Source organism: Diabrotica virgifera, chromosome 5 (genome assembly GCF_917563875.1).
Source record: "Diabrotica virgifera virgifera chromosome 5, PGI_DIABVI_V3a".
Classification (NCBI taxonomy): domain Eukaryota; kingdom Metazoa; phylum Arthropoda; class Insecta; order Coleoptera; family Chrysomelidae; genus Diabrotica; species Diabrotica virgifera.
This window is the reverse complement of record NC_065447.1, coordinates 119,614,185-119,630,002: the sequence shown is the minus strand read 5'-3', so window position 1 is coordinate 119,630,002 and position 15,818 is coordinate 119,614,185. Positions and strand designations below refer to the sequence as shown.

The window sequence follows — 15,818 nt, the reverse complement described above, 5'->3', positions numbered from 1 at the left end:
TATCTTTTACTTACAGCCATAAAATATACAGTGTGATCACTATTTGCAAATACAAAATTTTCTCATTTTTTTTAAATGGAACACCCTGTAAATTAGTATTGCATTTTGTAGTAAATATTACAACCTTTCTTTTGGTATAAGGTTTTATGTACGTAGCATGTTTGGTTTTGTAAATATTTAAAAAAGAACTATAGATTTTACGTTTCGCGGATATTTTATATCCGCGATAATTTTAATTAAATTTTTTTGCACAAAAAAAATTATAATCTGATTTTAGAAACATACACTAAAATATCAAAGATGAAAATAAAAACGTAATTAAAGGTTAAAATAAAACGTATGCAAGTGCAACTTAATTGAATTTAATAACTTTAAAATTATGTTACAAACAATATTTTACCATACTAGTAAGTAATTAATATGGATAAATTAATTATTAAATTAAACAATTTTAAAATCTACCCTAGAAATTTTTCTACCCTAGTAACTTTATTGTACCCAATTTTGATAGTTAAATTGTATTTACGAGTAAGATCAGTTAATAACTTTTTAATTTACCTACATCTTGAGAACGTATAAAGTATGCTTTGAAACAAATGAACGTTATAGAAGTATAATATTATGAAGTAAATAGTATCTATGTAGTCGTGTCACAAAAGCTGGTAATAATTTCTAATGGTTTCGCCCAAAACAAATGTCATATTCACCAATTGTTCGGTTGAAAAATTAAAATTTAAAATATAAAAAATTGTTACAAAAGTTTCAACTACAAAAGTATTACCAGCTTTTGTGACACAAGTTAATACTATTTATATTAATAATTTGGCTGATACATTAACATTCATTTGTTTCAAAGCATACTTTATAAATATGTTCTCAAGATGTAAGTAAATTTAAAAGGTAAATTAAAAGTTTAACTGATCTTACTCGTAAATACAATACAACTAACAATGAATTTGGTACAAAAAAGTTGCTGTGGTAGAAAAATTACTAGGTTAGATATCAAAGGCTATAGCGGGATAAGATGGTCAAAAATGCCCCCGCACCGATTAGTCCCGCTAGTTATTTTTTCGATAAAGGATATAAAATTATGCCCTCATGCAAATTTTTAGCTTCCCAAATGTCCTAGAACCTCTTAAATCGAGAAAAGAAGAATTTTTAGGTTTTATTTTTTTGTGAGCGCAATTTTAACTTAAAAAATCTGAAAAAATTCGAGATGATGTATATTTTGAACACAAAACAGCCTGATTTTTTTCAGATCTTTGTAATAAAAAATGAGCTCAGGAAAAATTTTTGAAAATTTCAAAAAATTTTTAGGTTATGTAAATATAATTTGGCCAACTTTTAAATAATATTTTTGTGTGTGTTTTTTGTCGTTCTTTCGAATGGCAGAGACAGAATTTTTAATATCTGAGCGGAAAGAACAAAAAAATTGAAAAAACCGTTTTTTGCTGTCTCGAGATGCATCTCGGGACAGCCAATTTTAGGATTTAGGATCCTGACTACAACAACTAAAAAAAGCACTAAAAGTGTGAATTTTGTTATAAAATTTGGTATGTGGGCTTATAATAATATTTAGAACAGCTTTTCCAAATAATTTTTTTCGATATCTCTAACGCGAAGGAAACCGAATCGCATATCGAAAATTCACTATGTTTGTGGATTCGCAGTAGACCGCGTTTAAAATTTAAATTTCAGTTGACTATTTTAAAAATTGTGAACCATCAACCTGTATGACTGTGTCAAATTTCAAATCTGAATATATTTTGATGGCCGAAATATTAGGGGTGTCTTTATTTTAAATGCGATACACTGTATATTATCAATTTGATAATTTATTGCAACTGATATAGTCGTATTTTTCTACCTAGATTCAAAATATACATTCAAAATACTGACTAATTCACTAATTTTATCATAAAAAGTTCAAATTGATTGCATTGAAGTATTGAACCAATTAATGTGTAATAATATAATATACAGAGTGAGGTTTATGTACGGAAACCCTCAAATATCTCGGAAACGGTTAGCACAATTTTTATAAATTTTGGTGGGTAGGGGTTTTCTAATGCGGCCGATATTATAGTGAGAATTACATTGTTGTCAGATCTCCCGTTTTCCTAAAAATCTATTTTTTTTTACTTCAATTGGAATACCCTTTCTATTTTTTGCTTTTCTAAGTCCATAAGAAATATTAATTATTTTTCATGTTATATTCCCTATACCTAAAGATCATAATGTCGGAGTTATTGCTACATTTATTTAAAAAAAATTTAAACAAATTATAAAAATCAATTTTTTTGGCCCGGGTAGACATTATTTTACGTTCTTTGGACTATTGGGAACAAAAAAGTTCTTTTGTAATTTTTCTTTAAAGTTAAACGAGTTCGAGTTATAAACAATTTAAAACTGAAAAAAATCGAATAATGACGATTTTCAAGGTTCAAAAACACAAATCAAAAATATTATTTTTGAAACTGTCCTGTACACAAATTTAAGTTCAAGCCTTATTTTATCAGTTAGGAATAAGTAATTTAAGCTTGTTTCATTCTAAAATATATCTAGTTTTTTAGTTGTTAATGCACCCCAATCGCCCGTCCTCTCATATGCGCTTCACTAACAATTATTAAAAACCAATGTTTTAGAATAAAACGGGCCAAAAAATTTTATAGCGAGCCCCTAAAAAAAGGGCTTAGCTTGAATTTGACTACTCAGCAGTTTCAAAAATAATATTTTTTATTTGTGTTTTTGAACCTTGAAAATCGTCACTATTCAATTTTTTTTCGGTTTTAAATTGTTTGGAGCTCCAAAACCATTAACTTTAGAGAAAAATTACAAAAGACCTTTTTTCTTCCCAATGATCCAAAGAATGTAAACTACACGGGCCAAAAAAATTGATTTTTATAATTTGTTTAATTTTTTTTTAAATACATGTAGCAATAACTCCGAAACTATTGCATTCAGGTATAGAGAATATAACATGAAAAATAATCAGTATTTCTTAAGGACTTCAAAACACAAAAAAAATAAGAAAGTTCATTAGATTTCCAGAAAAACGGAAGATCTGACAACGATGTAATTATCACTATAATATCGGCTGTATTAGAAAACCCCTACCCACCAAAACCTATAAAAATTATGCAAGATGTTTCCGAGATAATTGAGGGTTTCTATACATAAAACTCACTCTGTATATTATAATTATTATAATAATATTATATTAATAGGCATTAATTGGTTCAATACTTCAATGCAATCAATTTGACTTTTTATGATAAAATTAGTGAATTAGTCAGTATTTTGAATGTATATTTTGAATCTAGGTATAAAAAATACGACTATATTAGTTGCAATGAATTATCAAATTGACTATTTCACTAGACAGTTTTTAACTGATAAAACGGCATAGCAATGTATCGTTTTCTACTGACAAAACTCCTTAGCGACGTGATTTCTCAGCGACAAAATTATGACAGATCCGTCACGAAAGTGTCTGGTAATAACAAATAAATAAAGGTTATATTTCGTTGATATGGTGCATTAATTGTCTCGTGAAATAGTCTTGTCGAACATCATTCGAGAGAAAATTTTTCCCGGCAAAATTTTCTCCTGGTTTCATTCAAGTTCGTTGCCTTCTGGTAATTTTCGCTAATGAAATTTTGACAAAATCACTCGACTAACGTCTCGTGATTTAAGTCAAAATTTAATTCGCGAAAATTGCCAGGCAACAAACTTTCATACCAGTCGAAAATATTGCCGGCAAAATTTTCTCTCTTGTGATATTATATACGATAATATACAGTGTGTCGCATTTAAGATGAAGACATCCCTATATTTCGGCAATCAAAATATATACAGATTTGAAATTTGGCACAGTCATACAGGTTAATGGTTCACAATTTTTAAAATGGTCAACTGAAATTTAAATTTTAAACGCGGTCTACTGCGAATCCACGAACAGGGTGAATGTTCGATATGCGATTCGATTTGCTTCGCGTTAGAGATATCGAAAAAAGTTATTTCTAAAAGCTGTTCCAAATATTATTATAAGCCCACATACCAAATTTTATGACAAAATTCACACTTTTAGTGCTTTTTTTAGTTGTAGTCAGGATCCTAAATCCTAAAATTGGCTGTTCCGAGATGCATCTCGAGACAGCAAAAAACGGGTTTTTAAATTTTTTTGTTCTTTCCGCTCAGATATTAAAAATTCTGCCTCTGCCATTCGAGAGAACCACAAAAAACACACAAAAAAATACTATTTACAAGTTGGCCAAATGATATTTACATAACCTCAAATTTTTTTGAAAATTTCAAAAAATTTTCCTAAGCTCATTTTTAACTACAAAAATCTGAAAAAAATCAGGCTGTTTTGTATTCAAAATATACATTATCTCGATTTTTTTCAGATTTTTTAAGTTAAAATTGCGCTCACAAAAAAATAAAACCTAAAAATTCTTCTTTTTTCGATTTAAGAGGTTCTAGGACCTTTGGGAAGCTAAAAATTTGCATGAGGGCATAATTTTATATCCTTTATCCAAAAAATAACTAGCAGGACTGATCGGTGCGGGGGCATTTTTGACCATATTATCCCGCTATAGCCTTTGGTTGTTTATTTAATTTAGTAACTAATTTATGCATTCATTAGTATGGTAAAATATTTTTTGTGAAATAATGTTAAGATATTAAATTCAATTGAATTGTACTAGTATACGATTTATTTTAATCTTTAATTACGTTCTTATTTTCATATTTAATATTTTAATGTATGTTTCTAAAACAAGATTATAATTATTTTTCTTGCAAAAAAATTTTTTAATAAAAAATCCGCAAAAAGGTAAAGTCTATAGTTTTCTTTAAATATCTACAAAACGAAATATGCTAGGTACATACAACCTTATACCAAAAGAAAGGATGTAATATTTACTACAAAAGGCAATACTAATATACAGGGTGTCCCATTTAAAACAAATGAGAAAATTTTATATTTGCAAATAGTGATCACACTGTATATTTTATGGATATATGTCAAATATGTTAGTTTATTTAAAAATAACAGTATACTAAAAAAACTTTGACATGTCATAAAAAATTTTATTACCTTGAAAGCCTAATCCACAGCCCTTTGAATATTACCATTTTTCTCAATAAAAGTGTAAATATTCCGAAAATTTTTAACTTTAGGTCTATAATACCTTATATAAATTCTTAATATTTTTTAAAAATGTATTCAAAAATGATTTAATATATAGGGTGTTCCATTTAAAAAAACACAACTTTGGTTCCTACCGTCGTTCTGACTCACCCTGTATAATCTAAAATAATTTTAAATTATAGACGGCGTCGATATACATTAATTTTGTTAAAAACATTTTTTTGTATATCCCATAATTTAGCCATAATCAAAGAAAACCATAGGTTTGGCGCACCCTGTATAAAACAATAATAAGACCAATTACAATGTATGCAGCAGAAACGATGATTATGACAAAAAAAGAAGAAGAGAAATTAAGGATAAATGAACGAAAGATAATAAGGACAATACTGGGTCCAGTGAGAATCGAAGAACAAGAGTATAGAACGAAAATGAATAAAGAAATTTTAGAATTAAATGGAGAAGATTTAGTAAAGAAAATAAAAGTACAAAGAACCAAATGGTTGGGTCATATATGGAGACAAGGACCAGAATCAGTATCAAAAGCTATGACATTATGACAACCAGGAGGAAAAAGGAGACGTGGTCGACCCAGACCGAAATGGTTAACTGAAGTAGAGGAGGACCTAAGAGGGCAGGAATTACAAAATGGAAAGAGAAGGCAATAGACCGGAAGAAATGGAGACATATTAATGAACAAATGCAATGATCATGGGGACTGATCCACCCCATAAAATCGATCTAGAAAGCGAAAGCGGCGAAACCCCGCCGCTAGAAAGCGGTCCAGTAGTGGGGAGCTGTTTGTCGCAAGTTGGTCATTCAGAATTATATCTTATTTTTCAATTTATTCATTTCCATAGATTCTAATAAAGATAGCTTAAAGCCTTTATTTTGAATATGAAGAATTTGAAACTGTTCATTAAAAGAATGATTATGATCTAGAATCTAGAAGATGAAGTAGGTGATGTCGAATCTGTTTTTCTATTGTTGAAAGCCCTTTTGTGTTCTGCTATCCGTTTGTCAAAGGTTCTGCCAGTTTGAACGATGTACGTTTTTTGACAGTCACCACATGTCAGTTTGTATAGGTACACCACTCTGTAACTGCTTTCTCTTTCGGCTCTTATTGTTCTTAATGTATTTAGGTAGTTAAGTTGTTGCTAGTTCTGAAAGCTGCTGTTATTCCTTTCTTTTTTTTTATGTATTTGGCTATTTTTGTTGATATCTTGCCTGTATATGTGATAGAGCAGAAGGTACCGGGTTTTCCTGTGGTGGTGGATAGACTAATTTTGCAATAATTAAAAAAGTCAAAGTCGAGTATGTAGTGAGTTTAAGAGCATATTTTTGTCTTTATAATTATTCATAAGTATTAAAAGTTATTCATATAAGTGTTAAAATTTCAATTTTTAAATTTTGGTTCATTAAAATTAATGAAAGAAGTTAGATTGGTAGGAAGAAATACTTGTGGCTTCGAAACCGTCATAAATGGACTAGCTTATCAGCAGATGATATCTCGAACGTTCTAGACTTTTAATACTTCTAGTTTTGAACAGCTAATAAGAACAGCTAAAGACAGAGAAGAATTTGCAAGCCAAAAAAGTTTTCGTAAAGAGAATTTCTTTGTATGGAATAAATATTACGGAACTGTCGTAACACTGCTCCTTCCTTTATAGTTATTAGCCTCGAATAACTGGTCTATCAGGGAGGGACTGAAGCCAACAGGGCGGATCAGTTCCATGGTATGGAACTAATCTCTCGATATGAACTACCTTGGGTTTATTTCTAGCTGAAAACTGGATGCGGTAGACTGAAGAATGGATCCCATTCTTCCTCAATTAAAAACATCTTCTGTTTTCATTTCGAGTCTTTTGTTGTAGATTTTGCACTGGAAATACTTTTCGCTGCTGCATACTTGTGGGTTGATATTAGTGCTCCATTTAGCGTTTTGTGATATAATCAGAGAGCTTGTTGCATTTCAACATCCTCTAGTCCATTTAAGAATGCCTGTATACCAATTTGTCCCAGAAAATCTTTAGGTTCCTAAAGAGGGTACTGTTTGATGTACCTCTGAGGGTATGTCAAATGCAATAATCTTTTAATATCAACTTCACAATCTTTCACGCTTTGGTTATGTTTTTGATATCGAACTTTCAGCTGACTTTGGAATAACTGCTTTATATGCTGTTGGTCATATCTTATCTCTATTAAATGAGAGAGGTATTAATGCGTGTATCGTGGGGAAGAATTTGCAAGACGGTTGCTGCCTGTCCCCGAAACGACACTACTAAGGAGGCTAACATTTGGATGGTTCAACTATGGAAGATGATGATGAAGTTGTTTGTTCAGATTCGACATTAGTTACTGAAACAATAATAGATACCTAAACTAAATGCGCTAATTCAAGACACAACTGTCTAGTGATTTTAGTAATTTTTTTGGGAAGTTAGGTTGCTAGACCTGATTGGAAATTCTAACAATAAAACACTGAAAACGTTTGTTTTAGATACTTCCACAAAATTTATTATAACTAAGTGACTACAGCTGTTTCGGCGGAGTGCCTTTCTCAAGTGATATAGTTTACAATGTGTTTGCCTTTTTAAGTCTTCAGCTGAAGAGGTTGAGGAGTGGGGAGCTATTTGTCTCGAGTTGGTCATTCAGAATTATATCTGTATTTTTCAGTTTATTAATTTCCATAGATTCTAAAAAAGATAGCTTAAGGCCTTTATTTTGAATATGTAGAATTTGAAACTCTTCATTGAAAGAATGATTATGATCTAGAAGGTGAAGTGCGTATGTAGAAGTGTCTGTTTTTCTATTGTTGAATGCCCTTTTGTGTTCTGCTATCCGTTTGTCAAAAGTTCTGCCAGTTTGACCGATGTACGTTTTCGGACAGTCACCACAAGTTAGTTTATACACACCACTCTGTAGTTGCTTTCTCTTTCGGCTTTTAAAGAGCTGAAAAGCCGAAAGAGATAAAAGCCGAAAGAGAAAGCAACTACAGAGTGGTGTGTATAAACTAACTTGTGGTGACTGTCCGAAAACGTACATCGGTCAAACTGGCAGAACTTTTGACAAACGGATAGCAGAACACAAAAGGGCATTCAACAATAGAAAAACAGACACTTCTACATACGCACTTCACCTTCTAGATCATAATCATTCTTTCAATGAAGAGTTTCAAATTCTACATATTCAAAATAAAGGCCTTAAGCTATCTTTTTTAGAATCTATGGAAATTAATAAACTGAAAAATACAGATATAATTCTGAATGACCAACTCGAGACAAATAGCTCCCCACTCCTCAACCTCTTCAGTTGAAGACTTAAAAAGGCAAACACATTGTAAACTATATCACTTGAGAAAGGCACTCTGCCGAAACAGCTGTAGTCACTTAGTTATAATAAATTTTGTGGAAGTATAGACAACAAACGTTTTCAGTGTTTTATTGTTAGATAAAATGAACTTCCATCAAGTAACGGTCGAATCCATCAATTATGATTCGAAATTACTACACAACCAAACATACCTGCTCATAGCCAATATTATTAATAGTAAACAGACATAAATAACATAAACCTGACGCCAATCAATAATTATTCATTTACACCATTATAATGTGTTGATAACAAATGAGAAAATTATTTATTGTATAAAATAAAAATATTTTTAAGAAATAAATTGCACAAAATTTTATGAGTTTAGTATACACTCCCACTATTTCCAATAATTCTTCTTTTTTTAGTGATAAGTTGATTTGAACAGGTAATAGTGTAAGGTAGGAATTTTTGTGTTGTATGTTTAATATTCCGAATGTGTCAAAATGACCTAGTCAAAATGATACCATCAATTTCTATTTTACATCTGATTGGTTCTTTACCGATTACTATTGTTTTAGTTTTAGTTTTCTGAGATGAAATTGTCATATTGAATTATTTTGCTCTTATGTTAAATCTGTGGACTATCTTCATCTCGGGCTATCGATATTGCGTCGTTTTCGTAACAGAGTATTTTAACTTCTTTGTTTCCCATTCTGTGTCCTCTTTCTTTGTTGATGCTTTTGATGATTTCATCCATGATTAAATTGAAGAGCATAGGACTCCTGTCTTATTCCGCTGCCTATGTCTATACATTCTTTAAGTTGTCCATCTATTCTGGCTTCCATTTTGTTGTTTTGGTAGATCTTTTCAATAGTTTTTATGATACTTAGTATCTGGGACTTCTGTATTATACAGAAGATGGATTACATCTTTGAGTCTTACTCTGTCAAATGCTTTCTTCAAGTCAATCAGACATATAAATGCTAGTGTATTATACTCTAGTGATTTCGCAGTAATTTGCTTTATGGCGAATATTGCATCGGTACATGATCTTCCAGTACGAAAACCCTGTTGTTCGTCTGCTAAACTTATCCTCTGATTCATTAGTTCTCGTAGAATTTTAGTTGTAAGTTTTAGTATTTTTAAAATATAAATATTTATTATATTACACTTAATTTTCCGCCATTCTTTATTCAAGGCAGGATAGTATAGAACATTCTGAATAATGCTTTACATAAATAAATGGCCAAGGAAATATTTAAAAAATATTAAAAGTTTCAGATGACAACAGTTCTATTCAATCATCACCATGGCAAAGGGATCATTCCTGGAAACAAGCCAATCCCAGTAAAAACATATCAAAGGAACTTAAATTTTATTTCTGGAGACCGAAGCATCAGAGAACAATGAGACGCAGTAACAAGAGGAGGCAGCCCTTATCATTGACAGCAGAAACACAATTGGATGATACTAATAAAAATAAAAGTGAAAGAACTTACGTGAAAGTTAAAAAAGAAACTACTATGCGTTCACTTCTTTCTATTATTCAATATCTCACCGACAAGTGTTTTAGAACAAGGTAAGTTTTTAATGTTTTCTTATTCTAAACGTTAGGGTTTAATATGCTAAATTTCTTATCTAACTAACCTAAATGCCATACCTAAAATAACTTAATAAAGCATCAAAATGCACAGTGTATTTATTATTCTTTAATCATTCGCTTCCAAATTCAAGTCACACTGCTTTCATCACTGTAAGGGAGAAATTGCTAAGCATTAGTGAGTACTCCTCTACTTCTTAAATCAGAAGTTGTGTCCTGGGTATTCATAGTTATGAAAGTTTTTATGATATAACTTTAGACTTGATAGGCGTGCTTCATTTCTTTGATCCAAGCAGGAGTAACGCATCCACATTTAGCCACAGGGCTCTCACTCCATCTAAGGAGAAAAGTCACTCATCCCAGATACCTCTGGTATCAAAATGATTGAGCTCTGGTGGGACTCTTTCCGTGCTATTGAGCCCTAGGTGACTGGTATGCTGAAGTATCTCCCAAAATTTTTTGAACGCATCTGGATGTCAAGAGTAGTACATTATAAAAATAGTCTAGCATTTTGCATTGTCTTATAGATGTTCGATCAGTCCCAGCTTTATATGTTTTTTACGAGGTTCTTCCGAATAACTCGAGTAGTAGAGAGAATAATATGTATTGTCTTCGTATTCAATTAGTTTTGTTTATCTTGTTAGTTTATTAACTAGTGTGAGATCTGATCTAAACTGACGGGCAAAAAATTTAGGTCACATTGAAATTGTAATGTCTTGTTGAGATTTTCGGTTATAACCTTCTGTTTGCGGTTGTAAACTATTAGTACTGTATTTTGTAAACTAAATTTAATAATCAACATTAAATTAATAGCAATATTTTGGTTTTTGAGCTTTATTTAGGAGAAGTAACAAGTTTACAGTTAAAACAAAGTGCGACGTATTGTTAAATAACTCACAAAAAAATTATTAAAACTAAACATTATTGGAAATAAATCTTCATCAATAGCGTGTGTTTACCCCTCTTGTATTAATGACAGCTTGTAGGCGACGAGGCATATTTTCAATGAAATTATGAATCATATTCTGGTCGATGTTATCCCATTCTTGTAATAACTGTTATAGCTCCTGGGCAATTCTTGGGGCTAGTGTATGCCTTCGGATACTTCGGCCCAACTCATCCCAAACATATTCGATAGGATTCATGTCTGGACTGAGTGGTGGCCAATCAAACCGTCTAATTCCCACTTCATCGAAATACTCTGTGACAACTCTGGCAGTGTGGGGTCTAGCATTATCTTGCATGAAAATGCCACGTTCGTCCATACTAGTCATGAAAAACATAACATGCTCATCTAAAACTTCTGTAATGTATCTATGAACCGCAAGGGAGCCATTTTGTATGAAGACTAACTCTGTGCGTGCTTGTGAAGTAATTCCTGCCCAGACCATAACCGACCCACTGCCAAATGGGAGGCGCTCATCAATACAAAGGCGCAGCATATGTTTCTCCGGATCTTCTCCACACTCGATGATTTATGGGTCACTCGTGTGACCCATTGAGTTCAATTTACATCCAATGCAGGTCCAATTTACATTATTCCAATGCAGGTGAGTCTGGGCAAAATTTAATCTAGCCATCTTTTTGCAAGATAATCCAGCAGCTCGAAGTCTTCTTCTAACAGTCCATTCACTAACATTAACGTTTCTCACCCCTAGAAGTTGAATTCATAAGAAAACCCCAGAGGCTCTTCTATTCCGCAAACTTGCAGACACTACAATCCGATCATCTCTTTGGGTGGTGATTCGATTTCGCCTGGATCCTGGTCTTCTGGTTATTAGACCAATTTCCTCATAGCGCTGGTAAACATTTTGAACTGCATATAGACTCGTTCCAACAATTCTTGCAGTTTCACGTTGGCCGCAGCCATTTTGTATCAATGCTACAATTTTTGCCGTAGTAACAGGATCTAAAGGCATTATGATTCATTAAATATACACCATCAACAATACACTGTATATCACCGATAGATTTTACACAAAAAAAAATAAAACTTAATTGGAAAAATTGGCAATTAACTGTAAAGGTTCCACTAGAGTGAATGCAGACAAAAGTCGTAAACGTCGTAAATACGGTGACAGTACGTGATTGAACTGAGAGATAATAACAACAAATGATACATCATTTCGCGGAAAGCAATATATCAGAGCCTACTAAGAAACCGATACAATCATCAAAACAGAAAATTTAAGTGTGACCTAAATTTTTTGCCCGCCAATTTATTATTGCTACTGTTAGATCTGTGTGCACAGTGAGGTCTCAGTATAGCTGATAGTTGTTATTCTCAAGCATACTCTCAGGAACCTTTTGATAATATGATAGATGGTTTGTTTGGAGAAATCCCAGTTTGGCAGCTATCTCTTGATGAAGGATCTTTCCTACTGAGTTATGCCATTCCTTATATTCTGTTGCAGCATTTGTCGTTTTGGACCTGAGCGTTTTTGATGATATATTTCATGTAATTTTTGTTTGGTGTAACCTGATCCTGAACGACGAGCAATGAACCTTCCGTTTCGGGGAACATCTTTCCTGATGTCAACCAGTAGTTCGACGCTATATTGTCGACATAATCTTGACTGACTTCATTTGGATGTCGTTCGTGCAGAGGTTTGCCTATCCAGGTGCGTATTTTTTCGTCCATAGAAAGGTGGTGTATTGGCATTTCTGGTTCCCTCAGTTTAAGCGGTGTTGCGCTATCTACTGCGCGATGTAAAGTAGGTGTCTCAGCCTGCATCAGAAAATAAGTTCTTAAAGTAGTAATCTGTTGGACTATATTATATATTATGTATGTTTTTATCATAATTTTAAAATAGTTTCTAATGTTTTATTGTTGGTAAAGTAGTGTGTTCTTATTTTATAGTACTCCTCCTAGGGCTGAAACCGTTGTTTCACCAAGGAAACGTTTTCTTCGTGAAATGGAAAAAGATAAAGTTCCCGGCGATGACAATTCTCAAAAGAGAAGTCGCAGTAAATCGCAAGCGAATCAATCGATTTCCGGTGTTCCACATGCATCGCTTTCTGCTCCACTAATTGGTAGTCCAGTTGTTTCAAATGGCGTGGAGGAGACCAAACCTCTCCGAAATTCAAGTTACAGCATTACGTCATTACTGGCAGAAGATCGGAACGTAAAGAGATCACCTACGTCATCTCCTAGTCACTATCCACTAGCCCATCCACAATATTGTTCGCCGCCGCCGCCTTCTACTGAAGAACGATGGTATTCAGAAAGCGTTGATAGATTGCGTTCGATGGAATTATCGGTAAGATATTTAAATTATTATGATTGGTTATTTAGATTTCATGTTAATAAGTTGGCATGACCGACACGCCAGAATCCCGACACGCCAGAATCCCGACACGCCAGAATCCCGACAGGCCAAAATCTCGACATGCAACAATCCTCGCATAAGTTAAAATTCCGACTTTTGTTTAATACTTTTAATACAAAATACTTTTGTTTAGTAACAAAAAATAAAAAACAGATGGCCATAAACAAAAAAACAAGAAATAAATGTAATTATATGTTAAAAATAAACTTATCAAACCTGTCGGGATTCTGGCCTGTCGGGATTGTGGCTGTCGGGATTTTGGCTGTCGTGATTTTGGGGTAGACCCGGACAACAACACGAAATTGGTAATCGGGGATTTTTTGTAATACGTTCAATTTTTTTATCCCCCACTCTACATATTTTTTGAATCAATACTTTTATTCTCTTAATATTTATACTTAAAAAAGGTATACTACATTCATCTCGCTAAACTCAACCGTTTTCGAGATAAACACATTTTAATTCTGCGAGGCAACATCATTTTTTGCATTATATCATTACACCCGAAAAATAACTTAGGAGTAATACTAATATAAAATAAAAACGCACGCAGTACAGAGAACGGAAACCAGCACGAATCAACGATTTTTGCCTCTTGTTGGAGGCATCATCAGAGAGGCGTATTTTTGCTGTTCACTGCCCCCCAAGTGACAAAACACCGAGAGTTAGTCCTTGCATTGCAACTGACGTTATGGAGTAGGTGCATAGCGACATCTGCTAAATGAAAGTAAAAAGTTTTTCAACCTAATAAAAATATTTTTAAAAGATATTTAATTGAAAAATTTATTGGACCATTTTTCTGGTGACACCTCCATGGATTCTAAAAATTGCAAGTAAGATGGATGCTGCAGTGAAGACAAGAGGGAATTCTAAAAGTTGCAATTCACAACCCCGTCTACAGCTTGGTAAATTCCAACGGAAAATGGACCTAGTTACTCTATAGGAGTAATACTAATAGAAAAATAAAAATGTATACCATTTTTATTCAGTTGCAATGCGAAGGCAAAACTGTGTTATTTTTCACTTAGTACAGAGAGGGCTATCTTTCATGACTTTACGCGCACTTTACTTTGACTTTCATTTAGCAGATGTCGCTAGGCACCTACTCCATACGTCAGTTGCAATGCGGGGATAAGCTCTCGGAGTTTCGTCACTTATGGCAGAGAGCAGCAAACCTACGCCTCTCTGATGATGACTCCAATTAGAGTCGAAAATCGTCGATTTAGAGTGCTGGTTTGCGCTCTCTGTACTAAGTGAAAAATAAGACAGTTTTGTCTTCGCATTGCAACTGAATAAAAATGTTATACATTGTTATGATTTTTATTCATTTGCGTTGTTTTATAATTTTTGTTTTGTTTCTTGGGCTAGGGTCAAAAAATACATTCTTAAGTATGTTCGTTATTGCAGTTTCGACATTTCTATTCCTGTCGTTCAGGCAATAAATTAATATTGATTATTTTGTTCTCCAAAAAATAATATACAATACTTACAATAATAATAAATATTGTGTATTATTTATTAAAATATTAATAGATCTCTTATAATTTAATTGGTTCCCAAATCAGTGAGGGTTTGTAGCGTAATAGTTTATATCAAAGGCTAACCGATTTCAGCACTCTGGTGCCGTCGTGTAGGAGCATGTGTAAACATGCCACCGGTAATCGACGGGCTTTGCATGCGACGTTCTTCCGAGACAATATTTGCCTAGCATGTGCCGTGCAGGTCAAGACAAGTTGAATACCTTACCGGCAAGAAATCTGCAATCGTGGTTGTTTGAAATCAGTTTTACATGGACGATAGAGGAAAGAAGTATTTTGTTTTTAAAGAGGTCCCTCAATATGCGCCAATAAGTTGTTAAATTCGTCCATTGTCATTCGGTAATATTTAAAAAAAATTGTCTGATCGTCTAAAAGTTTGGAGTGTAACGTTGCAAATTCTCCTTGTTCATTGCGTTTCTTTAGCATTTTATGCACCCAAAAACGTATTTTTCTATTTCTGCAATATCTGCTTCCATGTTCTGTTGCTTCGTCTAATATTATAGCAATTTTTATTAACGTTTAGTTTGAACATTGTTCACTACACAAAGCAACTATCCCGCGGCAAGCCTTTTGCAGTGTGAATTGACTCGGAAGACATTGCCCGTGCCTTGAAGTTGCCGGTCTAGGCCTGGATCCCGCGTACCAAAAAAAAATTATTAATAGCAAGCTGAAAATTTGTTAATAGCTTAAAGGTATCTAGTCGGACAAACTTCGATGTACATGAACGCTGGAACAGGGGAAGTTTTAATTATGGAACAGGTTACAGATTTCGTACGTCAGACTACGAAATCGTCCCATGTATTTTGTCGGACAGAACTTCCAATTGATTTGTTACCATTTCATTAAACTCTCATGTAAAAATCAGACTGCTATTTATCACC

At 33.0% G+C, this 15,818-nt stretch overlaps 1 protein-coding gene across 2 annotated transcripts in view; it reads left to right on the top strand.

Annotated features, from left to right (window-relative positions):
- LOC114343548 (protein hairless) overlaps positions 1–15,818 on the top strand; it is an 86,031-nt gene that overhangs the window by 42,876 nt on the left and 27,337 nt on the right. The window contains exons 3-4 of one of the 2 annotated variants that reach the window (XM_050650265.1): positions 9,752–10,049; positions 12,931–13,330. In XM_050650265.1, coding sequence (XP_050506222.1) covers positions 9,752–10,049; positions 12,931–13,330 — 698 coding nt within the window. Of the gene's footprint in view, positions 1–9,745; positions 10,050–12,930; positions 13,331–15,818 lie in introns of both variants that reach the window. The other variant, XM_050650264.1, reaches the window with a different exon arrangement.